Source organism: Bufo gargarizans, chromosome 2 (assembly GCF_014858855.1).
Source record: "Bufo gargarizans isolate SCDJY-AF-19 chromosome 2, ASM1485885v1, whole genome shotgun sequence".
Lineage (NCBI taxonomy): Eukaryota > Metazoa > Chordata > Amphibia > Anura > Bufonidae > Bufo > Bufo gargarizans.
In genome coordinates this window covers 310,826,948-310,843,584 of record NC_058081.1, presented here as the reverse complement: position 1 = coordinate 310,843,584, position 16,637 = coordinate 310,826,948, and the positions used below count along the sequence as shown (strand labels likewise).

The 16,637-nt window shown below is 43.5% G+C and overlaps 1 protein-coding gene across 1 annotated transcript in view; it reads right to left on the bottom strand.

The window, feature by feature from the left end:
• The window catches only part of LOC122925833 (adipocyte plasma membrane-associated protein-like), a 47,822-nt gene that overhangs the window by 18,858 nt on the left and 12,327 nt on the right, over positions 1 to 16,637 (bottom strand). The window contains exons 2-7 of the mRNA XM_044277189.1: positions 14,558 to 14,647; positions 13,458 to 13,576; positions 7,130 to 7,228; positions 5,925 to 6,074; positions 5,708 to 5,820; positions 3,406 to 3,566 (exon numbers count right to left, since the gene is read on the bottom strand). Of these exons, the coding sequence (XP_044133124.1) occupies positions 3,406 to 3,566; positions 5,708 to 5,820; positions 5,925 to 6,074; positions 7,130 to 7,228; positions 13,458 to 13,576; positions 14,558 to 14,647 (732 nt within the window). The remainder of the gene's footprint in view (positions 1 to 3,405; positions 3,567 to 5,707; positions 5,821 to 5,924; positions 6,075 to 7,129; positions 7,229 to 13,457; positions 13,577 to 14,557; positions 14,648 to 16,637) is intronic.

The window sequence follows — 16,637 nt, the reverse complement described above, 5'->3', positions numbered from 1 at the left end:
ATCACGGAACAACGGAACCCAATTTTGCAGAACGGAACACAACGGTCGTTTGCATGAGGCCTTAATAAATTAAAATATTCACCTTTCCCAAATAAAGTACATTATAAAAACACCTAACATCCCTGTCTCTACACAATATTAAAAGTGAAACAACACTTAAGAACATTACTATTGTTTTGTTCCTGCAGATGCTATGAAAACCCATGTCTCCCCATGATAATGGACAGCAAACTCTATGTAGTCTGATCTTGCAGTCATGCTGCGATCCATCTGTTCCCTAGTTCTGGTAATATACACTCATTTACAAAACAATATTGCTGCAAAACTCGCCATGCAGGTATGTGATTGATTACAGGTGTGGTCTGATCAGACACTGGGGGCCAGATTTATTATTACACTTAGGCCCCTTTCACACGGGCGAGTTTTCCACGCGGGTGCAATGCGCGAGTTGAACGCATTGCACCCGCACTGAATCAGGACCCATTTATTTCTATGGGGCTGTGCACATGAGTGGTGATTTTCACGCATCACTTGTGCGTTGCGTGAAAATCGCAGCAAGCTCTATTTTGTGCGTTTTTCACGCAACGCAGGCCCCATAGAAGTGAATGGGGCAGCGTGAAAATCGCAAGCATCCGCAAGCAAGTGCGGATGCGTAGTGGTTTTCACGCACGGTTGCTAGGAGACGATCGGGATGGGGACCCGATCTTTATTATTTTCCATTATAACATGGTTATAAGGGAAAATAATAGCATTCTGAATACAGAATGCATAGTACAATAGCGCTAGAGGGGTTAAAAAATATATATATATATTTAACTCACCTTAATCCACTTGCTCGCGCAGCCCGGCTTCTCTTCTGTGCTGTGTACAGGAAAAGGACCTGTGGTGACGTCACTCCGGTCATCACATGGTCTATCACATGATCTTTTACCATGGTGATGGATCATGTGATGACCGGAGTGACATCACCACAGGTCCTTTTCCTGTACACAGCACAGAAGGGAAGCCGGGCTGTGCGAGCAAGTGGATTAAGGTGAGTTTTATTTTCTTTCTTTTTTTTTTTTAACCCCCTCCAGCATGATTGTACTATGCATTCTGTATTCAGAATGCTATTATTTTCCCTTATAACCATGTTATAAGGGAAAATAATACAATCTACAGAACACCGATCCCAAGCCCGAACTTCTGTGAAGAAGTTCGGGTTTGGGTACCAAACATGCAGATTTTTCTCACACGCGTGCAAAACGCATTACAATGTTTTGCACTCGCGCAGAAAAATCGTGCATGTTCCCGCACCTTTTACCGCAACGCCCGTGTGAAAGAGGCCTTAGGGCTCATGTACATGACCGTATGCCCCACGAGACATACAGTCCGTGAGCGGGCCATATGTCCCGGAACTGCATACATCGTGCGCACAGGAGCGCACAGCATCATAGATTACAATGATGCTGTGCACACCGGGCCGCCTGCGCACTCATAATATAATTTGCGACTTCTTCACTCCATTATTTTGACTTGAGCTAATGATAAATCTGGCCCAGGGTCTTTCCCCAAGAGGACATAAAAGTGCTTCCCCACTGCCCTATAAAAATGCTGTCGGGGCTACTTTAAGTAGTGTTCCTCTTGGTGAGAGATCACTGACTCATAGACATCTCTCTATGACGCACCTGAATACATTTTGCCCAGTTGACAGACTTTGAGAGGGAGTGCATGATTGGACTGAGGGAAGCAGGATGGCTGTTTCAAAGAATTGGCCACCATCTAAACTGTTCTAATTTTAGGAGGTGTTGGGAGCAGTGGTTACATGAGAGCATGCACACATGGAGAACAGGCTCTGGAAAGCCCAGACAGACCACCAGTAGAGATGATTGTTTGATCCGCAGTCAAGCAAGAGCAGATTCCACAGTTTCATTGTCCACCTTCCAGACATAGGTGGCGCCTTCATTACACCCCTGTCTCTGTCCAAACCATTTCCAAAGGCTTAGCAGAAGAAACTTTCGTAACATGGTGCCTATTACTTTTCCTGCCATTGATAGCCAGCTACCATCACCTTTGTTTGCCGTGGTATTGTGAAGGAGAAACCCGGACTGCTACAGACTGGAACTATATTGTCTTTAGCAACAAATCCAGGTTCTTTTGGGTATCTGACAATGGCTGGGTTTCAGTATGAAGGCCTGGTGGTGAGACCTTGAATCCTGCTTTTGCTATGGAGCGACAGAAGCCCTAGCAGCACGTACAGCAGAAAGAAGGGATGTGAGTGACTCAATGAGGTCCTGGTAGGTTGTCACAGGTATCTGGATGCATGCAGACTGCATTGCATCTCACAGCTGCTGGAGGGTGTGTGGGGGAGGATCCATACAGAAAATAGGACAATCGAGGTGGTCTCACAGATGCTCAAATGGGTTCAAGACAAGGGGCCAAGGTAGTACTTGGAAGTCTTGATTATGCTCTTTCAACCAATGTCAGATATTTCTAGCCGTGTGAGATATCGTACTGTCTTGCTGGAAGATCCCATCCATACCAGGGAAGACAATCAGCATGTATGGGTATACAGGATCTGTAAGGATGGATTCATACTCAAATCAGCTGAGAGAGCTTTCCACATGGATGAGTGGGCCAGAGAATGCCACGTAAACATTCCCCAGACCATAACACTCCTACCACTAGCTAGTGTTCTTCTAGCAAGGGTTGCAGGGTGTTTTTTCTCTGCTGTTCCACACCTATCTGTCTGCTTCTGAGCCCCATATTCAGTAGGGTTCACTGAAGTTGTTTTAGATACACGTCTGGTGAGCTTCTCCACTGTGGCATGTTGCTCTGCCCTCGCGCACCTTCGTAGCAGACATCAATGCCACGTGGTGCTCCTCAGTTTCCACGTCTTTTATTTGCAATGGTACTATTTGTCCACTCACGATACACTTTCACCACAGGCGAACAGTTCACAAACTGCGCAGTTTCAGAAATACTGCCATCCATGGCCCAAAAGCCAGTAATCATCCCTTTTTGCAGCTCTGATAAATTTCCCGTGTTACTCATGACAGCAACGAGGGATATGTGTGTACACAGCCTCACACCTTATATACCCACCAAGCCAGCTCAAGACACGCGACTTCCTTCATGACCAACGCCCTGCCAACGTTGAAAGTAGTAAGTGGTCATAATAACGTGACTTGAATGTGTATAACTTTTCATTCAATTCCAACAACTTGAATTATTTCTTTGATCAATGAGTGTGCATTTAGCAGATTTGGTTGTGAAAGTATACATAGCTTTTGAAGATTCTTGATGCTCACTGGTAGACTTTAGGCAACTTGGGGCAACACACGGATTATTACCTGATAATGTTTTCATAGCACAACCAGTGTAACCATCAAAAGGATATATAGAAAAAAAATAGCAACCATTCACCGTAAGATTCTGGAGATGCTAGTCTCTGCAATTAATATATAGTCCTCCTCTGGCGATAAAGCCAATCCATTAGCCATGTAGAGGTCAGTCAGTAAACGCCGCACCTCCTTTGTCACCGGATCATAACGTACTAAGCGTCCCCTGTGATTTGTTTCCAGTACCTGAAATATGACAGGGTTATAAAACTAAACACATCAGTTGTTAAACTAAACTGAGAAAGCGCATAGTTTTACAGCACTGTGGAAAGAAATGTTGGATTTTATGGGGGGAATTTATTGCACCGGTTTTCGGACATTAAAATCTTGCAAATCTGTCATATTTGTGTACTCACAACTTATTTTACTTTCGTCACTTTTAAAAAGTGTGAGAAAAGTTGGCAGGCTTAAAGGGAACCTGTCATCAACTTTTTGCTGCCCATACTAACGGCAGAATAAAGTAGAGACAGGCGAGTTGATTTCGGCGGTCTGTCATTTATAAGTTAAAAGTAGGTGTTGGGAGCTCCCATTTCCAGGGGTCCTGTGAAGGTTGTGCTAATAAGCCATAAATGTTTAGATAGGAATACCCCTTTAATGATAACAGGCTTCTTAATTGTCCCCAGTGTGTTTATGTCTGATGGGTGGGGGACTGGAGTGTACAGTCGTGGCCAAAAGTTTTGAGAATGACACAAATATTAGTTTTCACAAAGTTTGCTGCTAAACTGCTTTTAGATCTTAGTTTCAGTTGTTTCTGTGATGTAGTGAAATATAATTACACGCACTTTATACGTTTCAAAGGCTTTTATCGACAATTACATGACATTTATGCAAAGAGTCAGTATTTGTAGTGTTGGCCCTTCTTTTTCAGGACCTCTGCAATTCGACTGGGCATGCTCTCAATCAACTTCTGGGCCAATTCCTGACTGATAGCAACCCATTCTTTCATAATCACTTCTTGGAGTTTGTCAGAATTTGTGGGTTTTTGTTTGTCCATCCGCCTCTTAAGGATTGACCACAAGTTCTCAATGGGATTAAGATCTGGGAAGTTTCCAGGCCATGGACCCAAAATGTCAAAGTTTTGGTCCCCGAGCCACTTCGTTATCACTTTTGCCTTATGGCACGGTGCTGGAAAATGCATTGTTCTTCACCAAACTGTTGTTGGATTGTTGGAAGAAGTTGCTGTTGGAGGGTGTTTTGGTACCATTCTTTATTCATGGCTGTGTTTTTGGGCAAAATTGTGAGTGAGCCCACTCCTTTGGATCAGAAGCAACCCCACACATGAATGGTCTCAGGATGCTTTACTGTTGGCATGACACAGGACTGATGGTAGCGCTCACATTTTCTTCTCCGGACAAGCCCTTTTCCTGATGCCCCAAACAATCGGAAAGAGGCTTCACCGGAGAATATGACTTATTCACCATATTTTCTGCAGAAGATCAATCTGTCCCTGATGTTTTTTTTGGAGAGAAGTGGCTTCTTTGCTGTCCTTCTTGACACCAGGCCATCTTCCAAAAGTCTTCGCCTTACTATGCGTGCAGATGCGCTCACACCTGCCTGCTGCCATTCCTGAGCAAGCTCTGCACTGGTGGCACTCCGATCCCGCAGCTGATTCCTCTTTAGGAGACGATCCTGGCGCTTGCTGGACTTTCTTGGACGCCCTGAAGCCTTCTTCACAAGAATTGAACCTCTTTCCTTGAAGTTCTTGATGATCCTATAAATTGTTGATTGAGGTGCAATCTTAGTAGCCACAATATCCTTGCCTGTGAAGCCATTTTTATGCAACGCAATGATGGCTGCACGCGTTTCTTTGCAGGTCACCATGGTTAACAATGGAAGAACCCTCCTTTTAACAGGTCAAGTCTGCCATTTTAACCCAATCAGCCTGACATAATGATCTCCAGCCTTGTGCTCGTCAAGATTCTCATCTGAGTTAACAAGACGATTACTGAAATGATCTCAGCAGGTCCTTTAATGACAGCAATGAAATGCAGTGGAAAGTTTTTTGGGGGATTAAGTAAGTTTTCATGGCAAAGAAGGACTATGCAATTCATCTGATCACTTTTCATAACATTCTCGACTATATGCAAATTGCTATTATAAAAACTTAAGCTGCAACTTTTCCAATATTTATGTAATTCTCAAAACTTTTGGCCACGACTGTAAGCTCCGCTGGGCACATGCACTGATGACATGAGTGATGAGAATCTGGACAGGGCTGGATAATATGTCAGCACAATATAAATAACAGGAAATTGTACGGAAGAACATAAAATAATCCTTTTTACGACTATGCTGAACTGTAGCAATTGTCTAAACAGTGAATTTACCTCATATCTGTGATGCTGTCTTCGCCATTTGCTGCTAGAATCTGTGAAATATATAGTGCCGTCCCTGGACAACTCAAGTCCATTCAAAAACCTAAAAGGAACTCCGTCCACTCCTGTCAAATAGGGTAAAGGGGTACAATAGTCATAATAAATCTGTAACCACCGGGATAAAAGCTCACAAATGCCTGGTATATTATATATTATACATTTCAATCACCTTCTTCATTTGAGATGAGAAGATATTTCTCCCCAGTTTGTGGATGTACCCTGTATAATCCATAGTATGAATCTGCCACAATTAGATATCCATCGGTGTCCATTCGAACCCCATGTGGGCGACCACACACTGGTTCATATTCAGGAGTGCCTAAAAAATAAATCTAGACCTATATATACTTTATACAATTATTAAAGGGCCTGTCCCCTCCCCTGACAGGTCTGTTTTACCAACTACTTGTATACCAATGCTGGAACATCAGTTCTTATTACTGTATGTTGTCCCGTTCCTAAGTTACTGCTACTAGACATTATTTAAAGGGGTTGTCTCATCTCAGACAATGGGGGCATATCGCTAGGATATGCCCCCATTGTCCGATAGGTGCAGGTCCCACCGCTATATCGGGAACGGAGCCCCGCAAAGTGGTGGCTGGAGGACTCCAGTCCGGCCACCACCAAGAGGTCTCCCCATAGAAGTGAATGGAAGCACACCGCTCCCATTCACTTCTATGGACCTAATGGAAGTAGCCGGGTCAGGCTATTTTCGGCGGCCCCATGGAAATGAATGAAGGGCAGCTGCACATGCGCCGTGCACCATCCACCACTTTCGGGGCTCTGTTCTTGATATAAGTGCGTGTCCCAGCAGTGGGAGCAGCATCTATCAGACAATGGGAGCATATCCTAGCAATATGCTCCCATTGTCTGAGATTAGACAACCCCTTTAATGAATCTTCAACTGGGTGTTACCAGTGGGGGGGGGGGGCTGGGGGTCCTGCCAATGTTTGACTTTGTGGGGACACCCCCCTCCCTGGACTGATAACAACCAGTTACAGATTCATTAATAAACTTCTAGTAGCATTAAGTGAGAAAAGGAACAACAAAGACTTAGGGTCCATTCACATGTCCGTAAGTGTTATGCGGATCCGTAAAACACGGACACCGGCAATGTGCGATCCGCACATCACTGACACTATAACAGAAAATACCTTTTCTGGTTCGCAATTGGACATGTTCTATTTTTTTCAGAAACGGAATTTCAGATCCTGAAAATGCGGATCCCGAAAATACGGATCCTGGAAATGTGGATCCGGATCCGTTCCAGCCCCATTGAAAGTGAATGGGTCTGCAGAAATGGACTTATCTTTACACAGTTTTAATGTCGCAGTCCCCTGCACCGAGATCAGAGAAATTGTTGTAAGGACTCACCACACTGGGAAATATTCTTCCCCATCTGAGTTATAAACTTCAGCTGCTCTCCGTGAATCATCCAGAGTTTCCCGTCCACAGTGCCAGTATAAAGGTTTCCTATACCACATAACACAGCAGTTACACAGAAATGATGGGGAATATTTAGCAAAACTGGTGTAAAGGAAATCTGGCTTAGTTGCCCATAGCAACCAATCAGATTCCATCTTTCATTTTTCAGAGCTCCTTTGGAAAATGAAAGGTGGAATCTGATTGGTTGCTATGGGCAACTAAGCCAGTTTTCCTTCACACCAGTTTGATAATTCTCCCCTGATATCTCAGGGACTTGAAATGAACTATACTTTGCCTTCCTCCATCCAGCATTTACATGCTACTGTTATGGAGAACCTTTCATGTAGGTCTGAACATGAATAGACTGTTGGATTATATGGAAATCCCATGAAAACCCATCCTAAGAGACTGACCATGTAGATTTCATACTATAGACAGCTTCCAATCAGTTTAGCAATAACATCTGATATAAATCATGACAAGCATACCACAGTTACATGATAAGAGGCACGTCAGCCCATGCACACTCTTCCTAAACGGCCTTTTACACATTCATAGGAACGCTCATTAGCGATTATCTAGAGGTGTAAATGTACCGCCAATTACACGATGAACGAGGGTAGATCATTCGTGCACACATAAATGATTGTTTGCCTGCAGCAGATCGTGCCACCTAAACGCGCTCTGCTGCCAGCAAACAACAAGTCAGTATGGGGAAGAGCGTTGGCATTAGCAATCACTCCTCCCCATACTGTGGAGGAGATCGCTAAATGTAAATGTATGGTCTCCTCTTCAGACAAACAGGCGGTTGCTGTCCGCATCTTTAGCGGTCCCACAGAAATGCAGCAGTAGTTGTTATTGTTAGGGATGAGCGAACTTCTTTAGTTTTCAAGTTCGGCGTACAAGATTCGGGTAAACTAAGAATTCCATTATGGATTCCATAACTAATGGTCTGTGGTAGCGGAATCCATAATGGAATTCTTAGATAATCTGAACCTTGTAAACCAAAACTTGAAAACAAAAGTTTGTATATCCATAGTTATTACCCGGTGTGTACAGCCCAGTAACATGCAGCAGTAGTAGTTATTACCCGTTGTGTACAGCCCAGTAACATGCAGCAGTAGTAGTTATTACCCGTTGTGTACAGCCCAGAAATATGCAGCAGTAGTTATTATTGCCCGGTGTGTACAGCCCAGTAACACGCAGCAGTAGTAGTTATTACCAGTTGTGTACTGCCCAGTAATATGCAGCAGTAGTTATTATTGCCCGGTGTGTACAGCCCAGTAACATGCAGCAGTAGTAGTTATTACCAGTTGTGTACAGCCCAGAAATATGCAGCAGTAGTTATTATTGCCCGGTGTGTACAGCCCAGTAACATACAGCAGTAGTAGTTATTACCCGGTGTGTACAGCCCAGTAACCTGCAGCAGCAGTAGTTATTATTGCCCGCTGTGTACAGCCCAGTAACATGCAGCAGTAGTAGTTATTGCCCGTTGTGTACAGCCCAGTAACATGCAGCAGTAGTAGTTATTACCCGTTGTGTACTGCCCAGTAATATGCAGCGGTAGTTATTACCCGGTGTGTACAGCCCAGTAACGTACAGCAGTGGTAGTTATTACCCGGTGTGTACAGCCCAGTAACATACAGCAGTAGTAGTTATTACCTGGTGTGTACAGCCCAGTAACATGCAGCAGTAGTTATTATTGCCCGGTGTGTACAGCCCAGTAACATACAGCAGTAGTAGTTATTACCCGGTGTGCACAGCTCAGTAATATGGAGCAATAGTTATTATTACCTGTTGTGTACAGCCCAGTAACATACAGCAGTAGTAGTTATTGCCCGTTGTGTACAGCCCAGTAACATGCAGCAGTAGTAGTTATTACCCGTTGTGTACTGCCCAGTAATATGCAGCAGTAGTTATTATTGCCCGCTGTGTACAGCCCAGTAACCTACAGCAGTAGTTGTTCTTACCCGGTGTGTACAGCCCAGTAATATGCAGCGGTAGTTATTACCTGGTGTGTACAGCCTAGTAATATGCAGCAGTAGTTATTATTGCCCGGTGTGTACAGCCCAGTAACATACAGCAGTAGTAGTTATTACCCGGTGTGTACAGCCCAGTAATATGCAGCAGTAGTTATTATTGCCCGGTGTGTACAGCCCAGTAACATGCAGCAGTAGTAGTTATTACCCGGTGTGTACAGCCCAGTAACATACAGCAGTAGTAGTTATTACCCGGTGTGTACAGCCCAGTAATATACAGCAGTAGTAGTTATTACCCGGTGTGTACAGCCCAGTAATATGCAGCAGTAGTTATTATTGCCCGGTGTGTACAGCCCAGTAACATACAGCAGTAGTAGTTATTACCCGGTGTGCACAGCCCAGTAATATGCAGCAGTAGTTATTATTACCTGTTGTGTACAGCCCAGTAACATACAGCAGTAGTAGTTATTACCCGGTGTGTACAGCCCAGTAACATACAGCAGTAGTAGTTATTACCCGGTGTGTACAGCCTAGTAACATGCAGCAGTAGTAGTTATTACCCGGTGTGTACAGCCCAGTAACATGCAGCAGTAGTTATTATTACCCGGTGTGTACAGCCCAGTAACATGCAGCAGTAGTTATTATTACCCGGTGTGTACAGCCCAGTAATATACAGCAGTAGTAGTTATTACCCGGTGTGTACAGCCCAGTAATATACAGCAGCAGTAGTTATTACCCGGTGTGTACAGCCCAGTAATATACAGCAGCAGTAGTAGTTATTACCCGGTGTGTACAGCCCAGTAATACAGACGTGGACAAAATTGTTGGTACCCTTTGGTCAATGAAAGAAAAAGTCACAATGGTCACAGAAATAACTTTAATCTGACAAAAGTAATAATAAATTAAAATTCTATAAATGTTAACCAATGAAAGTCAGACATTGTTTTTCAACCATGCTTCAACAGAATTATGTAAAAAAATAAACTCATGAAACAGGCATGGACAAAAATGATGGTACCCCTAACTTAATATTTTGTTGCGCAACCTTTTGAGGCAATCACTGCAATCAAACGCTTCCTGTAACTGTCAATGAGACATCTGCACCTCTCAGCAGGTATTTTGGCCCACTCCTCATGAGCAAACTGCTCCAGTTGTGTCCGGTTTGAAGGGTGCCTTTTCCAGACTGCATGTTTCAGCTCCTTCCAAAGATGCTCAATAGGATTGAGGTCAGGGCTCATAGAAGGCCACTTTAGAATAGTCCAATTTTTTCCTCTTAGCCATTCTTGGGTGTTTTTAGCGGTGTGTTTTGGGTCATTGTCCTGTTGCAAGACCCATGACCTGCGACTGAGACCAAGCTTTCTGACACTGGCTAGTACATTTCTCTCTAGAATTCCTTGATAGTCTTGAGATTTCATTGTACCCTGCACAGATTCAAGACACCCTGTGCCAGACGCAGCAAAGCAGCCCCAGAACATAACAGAGCCTCCTCCATGTTTCACAGTAGGGACAGTGTTCTTTTCTTGATATGCTTCATTTTTTCGTCTGTGAACATACAGCTGATGTGCCTTGGCAAAAACTTCGATTTTTGTCTCATCTGTCCACAGGACATTCTCCCAGAAGCTTTGTGGCTTGTCAACATGTAGTTTGGCATATTCCAGTCTTGCTTTTTTATGATTCGTTTTCAACAATGGTGTCCTCCTTGGTCGTCTCCCATGTAGTCCACTTTGGCTCAAACAACGACGGATGGTGCGATCTGACACTGATGTTCCTTGAGCATGAAGTTCACCTTGAATCTCTTTAGAAGTCTTTCTAGGCTCTTTTGTTACCATTCGGATTATCCGTCTCTTAGATTTGTCATCAATTTTCCTCCTGCGGCCACGTCCAGGGAGGTTGGCTACAGTCCCATGGATCTTAAACTTATGAATAATATGTGCAACTGTACTCACAGGAACATCTAGTTGCTTGGAGATGGTCTTATAGCCTTTACCTTTAACATGCTTGTCTATAATTTTCTTTCTGATCTCTTGAGACAGCTCTTTCCTTTGCTTCCTCTGGTCCATGTCGAGTGTGGTACACACCATATCACCAAACAACACAGTGATTACCTGGAGCCATATATATAGGCCCAATGGCTGATTACAAGGTTGTAGACACCTGTGATGCTAATTAGTGGACACACCTTGAATTAACATGTCCCTTTGGTCACATTATGTTCTGTGTTTTCTAGGGGTACCATCATTTTTGTCCATGCCTGTTTCATGAGTTTATTTTTTTACATAATTCTGTTGAAGCATGGTTGAAAAACAATGTCTGACTTTCATTGGTTAACATTTATAGAATTTTAATTTATTATTACTTTTGTCAGATTAAAGTTATTTCTGTGACCATTGTGACTTTTTCTTTCATTGACCAAAGGGTACCAACAATTTTGTCCACGTCTGTATACAGCAGCAGTAGTTATTACCCGGTGTGTACAGCCCAGTAATATACAGCAGCAGTAGTAGTTATTACCCGGTGTGTACAGCCCAGTAATATACAGCAGCAGTAGTTATTACCCGGTGTGTACAGCCCAGTAATATACAGCAGCAGTAGTTATTACCCGGTGTGTACAGCCCAGTAATATACAGCAGCAGTAGTTATTACCCGGTGTGTACAGCCCAGTAATATACAGCAGTAGTAGTTATTACCCGGTGTGTACAGCCCAGTAATATACAGCAGCAGTAGTTATTACCCGGTGTGTACAGCCCAGTAATATACAGCAGCAGTAGTTATTACCCGGTGTGTACAGCCCAGTAATATGCAGCAGTAGTTATTATTGCCCGGTGTGTACAGCCCAGTAATATACAGCAGTAGTTATTATTACCCGTTGTGTACAGCCCAGTAACATGCAGCAGTAGTTATTACCCATTGTGTATAGCCCAGTAACATGCAGCAGTAGTTATTACCCATTGTGTACAGCCCAGTAACATGCAGCAGTAGTTATTACCCATTGTGTACAGCCCAGTAACATGCAGCAGTAGTAGTTATTACCCGGTGTGTACAGCCCTGTAATATGCAGCAGTAGTAGTTATTACCCATTGTGTACAGCCCAGTAACATGCAGCAGCAGTAGTTATTACCCGGTGTGTACAGCCCAGTAACATGCAGCAGTAGTAGTTATTACCCGGTGTGTACAGCCCTGTAATATGCAGCAGTAGTAGTTATTACCCATTGTGTACAGCCCAGTAACATGCAGCAGTAGTTATTATTACCCGTTGTGTACAGCCCAGTAATATGCAGAAGTAGTTATTATTGCCTGCTGCGTTTAAAAAGGTTTTCCTGTACTTTGCTCTTATATTGATGGCCATTCCTAAGGAAACACTTTGAATATCAGTGGGGGCTCGACTTCCAAAACCCTACTAAATTAAGGGTCTGTTGCACTTCGGCAAGCACCATGTCACCTTCACTATTTACCAGGCACAGCTCTGTACATTTTTAGCAGCAACACCAGGCACTGCTGATTCCAAGTGAAATGTATAGTGCTGTGTCTGGTATATAATAAAGGGGACGTGATGCTCACCTCTTCAGTCAGCTGATTGGTGGGGTGCTGGGAGTTGGACCCCCACTGATATGAATTTGAGGGTCAATCCTAAGGCTAAGTCCTCAATATAAAAGGACCAGAAAACCATTCAAAGACCTATAGTTTAGAGAACACCTTGGATACCTAAAAATGTAATTGCTCTCATATAGTATTCGACTCTAGTAGGTTCATTTTACTTATGTAAATTTTTCCAAATTTTCCCTGAGAAAATGTTTCTAAAACTAATAATTGACAATCTCCGACTCCCCAACATGCTATTAAATAGAGGTTCACATCATTATAATTATCTAACATATTTGTAAAGTATATTGGATTTCACTAAGCAATGCAGGGTAAGTAATCATTAGAGAAATTATTTTTATGTACGAGTGACCAACACTAGATGCTACACATTATCATTTCATACAACTGAAGATTAAAACACTGAATTAATTAAATCAAGTTTCTATATGTTGCCCTATATTAGGAATGCTCAACTTGTGGCCCTTCAGCTGTTTCAAAACTACAACTAGCAGCATGCCCTAATAGCTGTAGGCTGTCCAGGCATGTTGGGAATTGCAGTTTTGCAACAGCTGGAGGGCTCCAGGTTGGTCATCCCTGCCCTATATGCCCCTTGGCCTTGAATATCCATTATTCTCCTTGAATTTAATATTGAGGAACATCTAATGGTCTTGGTTGCTTCACTGTCTGCTCATAGTTAGCATCAAATTGGTCTTCACCTTCATGATCACTGGTGAATGACTCTGGGCCTTTCAGCTGTCCATAAAACTGTCTTTTTCCATGATGCAGCTTTCGGTTTACCATCAATGGTCCGACTAGTGGTGGTGGTTTTTCAAACCTGAGTATATAGAAGATGGCAATATTACTATTATACAACTTCCAAGATGTTGCTCTTCCTGTGTACTTTCAACAATTCAGCCATCAACATAAAGCGTGGTACAAAGACTTGTGGTGAGACAGACCGAAAGAGGACTTGTTTCCAGATTTCGCAACACAAATTTCATCTTAGACCTGAGGAGGCTGGTGTACTTGCTCTGAAAGACCCATGTCAGAATGGCTGTATAATCCTTTTTAAAAGTTTTCCCTCCAGCTATTTTAAAGGTGTCTTAGTGAAGCAGGAGAGAGCTAATGGGTCCAGTGTATTCCCGAGCTAAACTCAATCCCCACCAGTGATGGCCAGTTCGCAGTGTTCACCGACGAATACATGCGATCTGCCATCTTTATTCCCGAGCCCGGTGATGCAGAGGTAAGTCCTTACCTGTGCCTGCGCCGCGAGCCACTCTGAAACACATGCGGTCACCGGGAGCAGGCAGTTCCGAGAACAGCCCGATGAAGGCCCCCGGCGGCCGTTCTTGAAACTGCCTGCTCCCAGTGACTGCATGTGTTTCAGAGCGGCTCGCGGCACAGGTAAGGACTTACCTCTGCATCGCCAGCCAGACTTGGGAATAAAGATGGCAGATCGCATGTGTTCGTCGGCGAACACTGCGAACTGGCCATCATTGGTCCCACCCATCTAGTCTTACCGACATGCAATTTTCAGTGCAGCTTGCAGTGAGATTTCAGCAGCGGGGGAGGAGGTACACTGAAAGGAGCTTGTCAAGCAGGCTATGAGGGCAGCGACTGAGTTTAGTTCATGAATACACTAGGACTTATCAGTTCTCTCATTCAAAAAGGATTATATAGCCACTCTAACATAGATTTTCAAAGTACACCAGCCTATTCAGGTCTTCGAGACCTATTCAATAATGTACGAACTTTGTATTGTGACATCTGGTGACAGATCCTATTGGAGGAAAGTAAGTAAAGGCACACCACTTACTTAAATGGCTCTGGATCAATTGGTGATGGCAGTAAATATATACCCACAATGGTCGCAAGACAAGCTGCAGACACCCCCCACTTGAGATACCTGTAATGTAAAGAAGTATAGAACTTACTATACAGTGTGGCACAAAGGTTAGTCCCAGTTCTATGAATAATGTATGGATACTACAGGCAGGTGTGATGGGCCAAGGCTGTGGTGTCCTGAGCACAGAGTATGGGGTGCTTAGTATGAGCCAGCTTGCAACCCAGTGTAAACATGAAGAGGCTGCAGCGCTCACACAGCCGCCATGGCCCCTTCACCAGTTAATTGGCAGGGGTGCCGAGAGTCATCCCCCCCACCAGTCTAATGTTGACAGCCTGTATTATTCCTTACTATAATCAAAAACTACAATGCATCCTAAGGAGAGGAATATCCCAATTAATCCCTTCTCTGTTATGTACAAGTAGAAGGAACATAGGGGGGAATTTATCAGGAGGGGAATATTTGAGGTCAGTTTTGCTTGAGTCAGTGTTGGAGTATTTTATGCCACATCCATCAAATGTCTCAGGTTATTTGATACATTTTTCTGATCTTTAATCCTAACACTTCTGTCTAGAAAAGCTCCTCCAGTTTTCTTATTCCACCCTCCTCCTGGAGTGAGATTGTGACTCAAGTCACAATGATAAATCTGGAGTGAAACTCATTAACATAACCACACCCACTTTTCCACCCATATTACAAAACTGGAGTGAATGGTGTAAAAATGTAAGAAGTTGCAAATTTTTGCGCAAGCGCTTAAATTTTGCAAAGGCGAGTGCAAAAAAGTTGCAAAAGTCCTATTCTTCCGACTTTTTGACTACAGAATTCTGGAGTGAAGTTATAATAAATCATGGCCATAGAGTTCTCTGGACTCACATAGTACGGTAAAACTACAGTAGGTCATGTGTGTAAGCTGTCCTGGTAGGGAACACACAGCTACAGTGACTTAAAGGAAATGTGTCCTCAGAAAACGACCTATTGTTTAAATCATATTTTTATGTTTAACATATTTTTTATGAATTTTTGGTTATTTTTGGTTATTTTTCATTTTGCATGCATATTAAACAAAAACCATAAAATCCTGCAGTTATTGCACTGGCCACTAAGTTTAATAATTGGTGCCACTTCTTGGTGTGTACAGATCACTTTACTGCAGTCACCTGCTTATCTATACACAGAGGTGATATCACTACAGGCAGGATTAGAATGACAGATAAGACAGGATACACCATTCACAATAGCCGATTGTCAGATCTTATCAATTATTTTCTTGTACAATGTCCTCTGCCTAGAAAACTCTCCCATGGAAGTCAAGGAGGTCCCCTCCTTGTGTCTATGGCCCAATGCAATCTACTTAATGCTGTGTAAATGCTGTTAGGACCAGCTCAAGCAAGATGGCCGGCCCTATAATCAAGTTCAGGAAATAGAATACCAAAATCTGCAATCAGAAAATAAAAAGAGATTGGAAAAAATGTGCTACAATTTTGACTAGCAGAAAAAATTATTGGTGACACATTCCCTCTAAACTATGGCAAGTGCAGGTTCAGGCCAGCAATTAGTGGTGATCTGCATGTGGTAACCTTAAGGGCCGTTTCACACGAGCTGATCCCGCGTGTGTCATCCGCAGCGCGAATGAGAGCCAAGCCGCGCTCTGGACAGCAGAGAAACGGAGCAGTAACATGACTGATAATGCTCCGTGCCTCTCTGTGACCTCTTTACTACAAAATCACAGTGAGATAAAGTTGTCACCGTGATTTTGTAGTAAAGAGATCACAGAGAGGCACGGAGCATTATCAGTCATGTTACTGCTCCGTGCGTCTGCTGTCCGATACGGGGCTTGGCTCTCATTCACGCTGTGGATCACCCGCACTGCATCCGCTCATGTGAAAGAGCCCTAACTGAACCACGTAAGAGCACCCTCACCGCCAGGTTTCTGATACTGCCAAAACCAGGAGTGAAATAAAAAAGAGAAGTCCCCATTCTTGGCTGCCTCACTTGGGTCTTCCACTGTTAACATCCGCTTTAACCACTTCAGCCCCGCTAGGTGAAACCCCCT